Source organism: Mizuhopecten yessoensis, unplaced genomic scaffold, assembly GCF_002113885.1.
Source record: "Mizuhopecten yessoensis strain PY_sf001 unplaced genomic scaffold, ASM211388v2 scaffold6595, whole genome shotgun sequence".
Lineage (NCBI taxonomy): Eukaryota > Metazoa > Mollusca > Bivalvia > Pectinida > Pectinidae > Mizuhopecten > Mizuhopecten yessoensis.
The window spans coordinates 186,245-193,006 of NW_018406628.1; the positions used below are offsets into that span (position 1 = coordinate 186,245).

A 6,762-nucleotide genomic window follows, 5' to 3' on the forward strand; every position below is an offset into this window, starting at 1 on the left:
CTTGAATATATTTTTCATGTTATGGAAATATAACACAAAAAACGGAGTGTACTATAAATAAACCGCGAAGCGGTTTATGATGAGAGTACACTCCGTTTTTTGTGTGTTATAGTTCCATAACATGGAAAATATATTCAAGTTAATCCTTATAATTTAATCTACTATACACAATCCCTATGGAAATCCACTTTTATTGATGGACTCTTTCCTCTTAGAAATTATTGCGCTGCAGTATCAGCCAATCAAAAGCGACGTTACAAACGGCGACGTCATTTTTTACGTTATGGGCTGATAACGTAAATTTTAAAGCCAATGAAAATGCTTGTTACAAGCAAGATTAAATTATATATTTTTTTTATTATGAAAGACCTTTAGTGTGGCTCTAAATCAACAACTCGTGACATTTTTAACACATGCAAGGTCGATAACGTAAAGAAATATTTTCGCTGATATACAGCTAGCAAATTTTGCTATCTAAAAACATGAAGCGTCATTGTTAATTGTTCCAATTAATTATTATTTTTCTTTTATAAATTCCACCAGAGAAAGAATATGGATGATTTGTTAAGGTTCATGCTTAGCTTGGGCTCATTGCGTACATGCAGTCGAATCGATTTCACATTTATACCCGATCAAGTTCTTCTATGTTACAAATAATGTAACTTCTATCGGCATATACATTATTCAAAATAAAACAAATGCTGACTATGCTCACTACGAAATATTACCAATCCAAGGCACACGTTCGGGCTCAGATAGGACCCAAACAACACGACAACAGTTCCAGAAAGGTAGCATGAACAATTAGTTTATGATTTAAAGTCTAATGACAGTGTTCACAAAATTATTGTCATCAAAATAGAAAACATATCATTTCAATAAAAGCCGTAAATATTTTGTTAACAACTTGCAACTATATTCCGGATATGGTTGCTTTCAAATTTACATGAAACATCCAAATATCCGGTGATTGGAAGACGTCGTCTGCTTTGTACACTTAAGCTAGTGTAGAGAAGGAGAAGTAGAAGGTAAGAAGCTTGGTTAATGATTAACTAAGGAACCATTAAATATCTTTCGTTATGGGCATATATCTGCTTAGTGCTAGCTAAGTTACTGACCTAAATTCCGTTACTTTGATCTCAGAACAATGTTGTGTCTCTGAGTGTACGAGTTATGTCCCCTCATCCATGCATTCGGCATTCGTTTCAAAAGACGGCTATAGCTAGTAATAGTGGAGTATCTGGCTTCTGGAACTTTATTTCTCTCCCGAGCTGAAATGTTTCTTTAAAAAAAACTGTTCCCAATTTGGAATTTCCAAGGGCATTTACTAGATCCGTAACATCACATCAGTCAACGTTAGGCCTACATATTTTGTTGATAATTTACTTGCTGTATTTGACGTTTTAGTATCTATTTCATTGAAGCACATTTTTTTCGGTCATAATATTACAATGATATCATTATATTTTCATGTAGGCATATCATTCGTACTAGGCTATCAAGCTACTTTCTTTTTTCAGGATGAATCAAGCGAAATTGTCAGACAGACAAACCAACTGTAGGACTCTACTCGGAAAGCAACCAGGTTGGTTCAAAATAAAATCGAAGACTACCGAATCAAAATGTAACATAACATGTTATTAAATGAGATTATTTCTATCTGTAATCAAATGCACGTAAATAAACTCTACAATAAAGTCTGTACAGCTCATAGAATTATTATTACAGAACAACTATAAACAAGATCAACGTTATAATATAATGTGTTTTACATTGTTGTCTGAAGAATCTTTTTCAAAATAGGTTCTGCTAAGNATATATATATATATAAAAAAACAAAACGTAATCAAATAGTGAAACACGTTTAGTGTCATTCAGATACATTGGTTATTCATGCAGGCCCCATAGTCATACTTACAGTCTGTTTAATAAATAAACAAAATTTTAATAATTGAATTATTGACCAAATACTACATGTATGCAACAAACAATTACATTCCACTTTTGGTATCTGTGGTATGGGATCGGAAAAAAATGGAATCAGTCGCTTTGAATATATCTCTATTTCCTATTTTTCAATAATGTAGAAGTAAAACTATTTAAAAACATGCTCGCCTTAATGGAAACTATATTTTTAATATATATGAATCGTCTTCATTTAAATGCAGCACGGACCTTTCTGCTCGACGCCTCGCCCCCTTTACCAGATCATCAGCAGGTAGTGACCGACCTGTGTAACAGTCTAGAGAATGTTCTGTCAGTGGCCTGTAACATAGCAGGACCGTCCAGGATGCCTCTGTTCAGTATGCTGGTACTCACTTCCTACCCAGAGGTCAGTTCGTACAGGCTAAGGTGGTGTTGGGTGGTTGGGTGGGAGAGAGGGGGGTTAACAAATCAACTTAAATCTATTCCCTTTACAAAACAAAGAACACTTTATAGAGAAACATATTTTATAAGATAATTTCCAATCATTAACTTTATTTGTTATGCCACACAATCACATTACTTGTATCAATTTGAATATCATTCCATGCCATTCATATCATGGAGGGCAAATATTGTCTTGAAAATACTAGTTATATAATACTGAGCTAAGTTTGGAACCATCGGCAAAGAACCTCTCATTTGAATTATGGATATCAATTAGTGTCAAATTTATAAGAAATAATGAATGGTAAACTTTTTTTTAATATTTTCATGGGTGCACGATACAAAAATAATCACCAAACTTTACTTGTACGAGTAATATCTAAACATTTCTCGATACAAATACTCTGGGTCAACTTTTCAAGATTTGAAGACAGGGAATCGGAAATTCAAATATATTCAGGCACATTAAAGGACATTTATGTTGATGATTAAAATAACCAGGCCTACGATGTTTGAAGCACATTCACTTCATCACTTTTTTTCAGGAATGAAGTAAAACAACTATTCCTGTAAATCTAATTCCCAGATTTCCGATGGTGTGAACAAAATCTATTGGTTTATTTTTTTAATTTTTAGCCAAATTGATGACTTGTTCCCGGAAAAATCAATACAGTGTTATTCAGGTTGTATACAATATATATATACGTGACTACTTTATAAACAAATTTAAAAATCATTTACCTTGTGAATATTACTATTGTTGAAGTTTTGCGAATATTTTTACTACACATTCGTAAATGGATTTTTTTTTCTCAAGTGCAATTTTATTTGAATCGTTTTCATTTTTTACGTGACGACTCGGAGATGGTTATATATAATGGAAGGCTTGTTAAAATTAGATGTATATTCCAATTATGACCTCAAGAAATGAGATGACAAAATAATTAGAATTAAAACGGTAACTGTAATTTTATAAGTTTAATTATATCTTCTCAATACGGGATATCACGAAGAAGTATACATTTGTAAGACGTAAACGGCCATTTCACATTAAAGGAGGTTAAATGTATTGTGTAAGGGTGATGTACAATTTATATGACTCAGTAATTTTGCATTGTGATTCAGTCCCATTCTTTGCAACATTTTAAATCAAGGTAAATCTTTCTCAATTAACCATAGTCGGTATCAAAAACGAATTAAAAGAAGGAAGTCAATTTGAATTGTTAAATTCAACTGTTGGTTCGATCGACGTGATTTAATTTATCATGATTGATACCATATAAATCGGCTAAATATTATACAAAAATGGTATTTATTTTATTCATTTCATTGCAATTGATTGTATTTAATTTTTCCTCAGGGAATATTTTGTTTACTTTATTTCAACACGGATTCATTGTCATCTTAATTTTCATATATATATACATTTTAATTGTAATCTTTACTCCCATATAGAATATTTTGTTTCATATATATTATTTTAATTTTTGATATGCATAGAATCGTTTCTTGTCTGGATTCCCATAAAGAACCCTTTGTTGTTTTAATACAGAATCATTCTTATCTTTTGTTTCATTTTTTTTTTTTAATTTACTTCCCAAACAAAAGCATTGTTTTCTAAAATATCATGCGTAATTATTTTTCTTAATCAACTAATCGGTTCCTCCTACATGTACGTAATATGACAGCTTGATCTGATAGCTTTTGTGATAGGTGAAATTTTCGACTTCTTCTTCCGAACGACAAGACCAAAAGTTCACACGGGTACATCATACATGTAGCTTGTCAAACACAATATAACTGACAATTAATGACTTTCATGGTAATCAGATCAAATGTGTTGAAGTCTTAGATTCATTTCTGCTACAGATACTATCTAGATTAATGATATTTAGCATATGGCTTCTTAAGATAAGTGTTATAAGGCTTCTTCAAATAAAAACAAAACCTTTACATTTAATTTTTTAATACAGAAGTCTATTGTGTTAAAACTTATAACGAAACAATAAAAAGAACCATGCTACAGAGTGATATTAAGCATGTAGGTCACTGAAGTGAAAAGATACGTCAGATATGTTTTAATAAGATACCTAGACCACAGCGGCTAAAAGTGTTATGAGACAAAGCGTTTGTTCCCCCTAAAGGATCATGCAGCTTAGATGTATGCTATTTGGTTGTATCTTGATAAGATGAAAATATATCAAATTTGTTCAAACGAATCACCTGGATCAATTTTCAAGATTACATGAGCCAAACGTCTTTCTAACTTCAAAGACTTGTTCTAAAAACAGTGTGGTTTAATGTATTCGGCGACAGAGCAAGATTGATAGTGGACCCATTGGATTCATTGGAAGCTTGCTCTGCTCCTTTATGATCTCATCAATTTACATGCATCGTTTTCAATCTTGGGGCCATATCGGGAAAACATCAATTATAAATACTCGTAGTAGCAGTATTTCTTCAATATTTTGGGTATTTGTATTATACTCAAACGACGGTCTGTCATGTTTAATCTCGGAACTTGCAATTTAAGTTACTTTTAATATGAATACAATTTTAAGTCATTGTATTATTTAGTTCGTATTTCCGTATGGACACTTAAGTAGACATGACAGACTTTCTTATCCTTTCCACTTACATTTCCCTGCATGCGCATACTTTGATTTATTGCCCTAGTGAACCAATGAAAAAATACGTAAATTGGCAAAAATGATAATTTAGAATGGTTTATATTAAAATTTTAACAAGGGTGTTTCGAGTTACATTGTTATCTCAAATATTTTACAGACAATACATATATGTAATAACGTATACAGGTTTGCATGACTTTTTGTCATGATGAGATTAAAACATTTTAATTACAAGATTACTGTAATTAATAAAAGGCAAAACGAAATAATAGGTTTAATGTTTAACCATTGCAGATGTTACTTCCGCTGTCCTATGTGAAGAATAACTTCGTGAGGCTACAACATGCGTGTGCTGACCTTAGAGAGGCAATAAATGACATCAGGTGCCATGTTTTGCCCGGGGGTGGAGACTGTGTGGTCCAAGGATTACAGGAGGCGTGTGCACAGTTTAGGAGACAAACTAACAACACGACCCAGGTACATGTTATTTCTTTTTAATTCGTAATCCTTCTCATGCGTAATATTGAAAAAAAATAATTCATGACGTTCGCTCGAATATTTTAAAATAAATCTGAAGCAGCCATATGGTGTATAGCGGTTGTATCTTTCTCCTTTTGCGACCATATACAAGTGTACTCCAATATAACGCCTCCTACAAGTATTAGAATAAATGTTTAATACAAAAATTGTCCCAAAAGAATTAATTTTAACGTATTTAAAATCTAAGCGTTACGTTCTCGATATAAACATACTTTCTCAAAGATATTTGTTATTAAGAGCTGAACTTTGTCTTTTCAAAGATATATGAAGTTTAGAGCTGAACCCCAGGTTGTTCAAAAGATGAGTGTAATTTTCAACAGAACCCTTGTCTGTCCAAAGATATGTGTAGTTTAGAGCGGAACCATTGTCTGTTCAAAGATTTGTGTAGTTTAGAGCTAAACTCTTGTCTGATTTAAAATATGTTTAGTTTAGAGCGGAACCTTTATCTGTTCAAAGATATGTGTAGTCGAGAGCGGAACTTTTGTCTGTTCAAAGATATGTGTAGTTTACAGCGGAACTCTTGTCTGTTTAAAGATATGTGTAGTTTCGAGAGAAACCTATGTCTGCTCAAGGATATGTGTAGTTTAGAGCGAAACCTTTGTCTGTTCAAAGATATGTGTAGCTTAGAGCGGAACCCTTGATTGTTCAAAGATATGTGTAGTTTAGAGCGAAACTCTTGTCTGTTAAAAGATATGTGTAGTTTAGAGCAAAAATATTGTCTGTTCAAAGCTATGTGTAGTTTAGAGCGGAACACTTGTCTGTTCAAAAACATGTGTAGTTCATAACGAAACTATTGTCTGTTCAAAGATATTTGTAGCTAAGAGCGAAACCATTGTCTGTTTATAGATATGTGTAGTTTACAGCGGAACCTTTGTCTGTTCAAATATATGTGTAGTTTAGAGCGGAACCCTTGTTTGTTCAAAGATATGTGTAGTTTACAGCGGAACCCTTGTCTGTTCAAGGATAAGTGTAGTTTAGAGCGGAACACTTGACTGTTCAAATATATGTGTAGTTTAGAGCGGAACCCTTGTTTGTTTAAAGATATGTGTAGTTTACAGCGGAACCCTTAACTGTTCAAAGACTTGTGTAGTTTACAGTTGAACCCTATTCTGCTCAAAGATATGTGTTATTTAGAGCGGAACCCTTGACTGTTCAAATTTATGTTTAGTTTAGAGCGGAACTTTTGTCTGTTCTAAGATATGTGTAGTTTAGAGCGGAACCT

At 32.7% G+C, this 6,762-nt stretch overlaps 1 protein-coding gene across 1 annotated transcript in view; it reads left to right on the plus strand.

The window, feature by feature from the left end:
- Nucleotides 1-954: 954 nt before the first annotated feature.
- LOC110452317 (meiosis 1 arrest protein-like) overlaps nucleotides 955-6,762 on the plus strand; it is a 65,652-nt gene continuing 59,844 nt past the window's right edge. Inside the window, exons 1-4 of the mRNA XM_021500758.1 lie at nucleotides 955-1,028; nucleotides 1,521-1,585; nucleotides 2,169-2,332; nucleotides 5,295-5,477. Of these exons, the coding sequence (XP_021356433.1) occupies nucleotides 1,522-1,585; nucleotides 2,169-2,332; nucleotides 5,295-5,477 (411 nt within the window). The 5' untranslated portion in view covers nucleotides 955-1,028; nucleotide 1,521. The remainder of the gene's footprint in view (nucleotides 1,029-1,520; nucleotides 1,586-2,168; nucleotides 2,333-5,294; nucleotides 5,478-6,762) is intronic.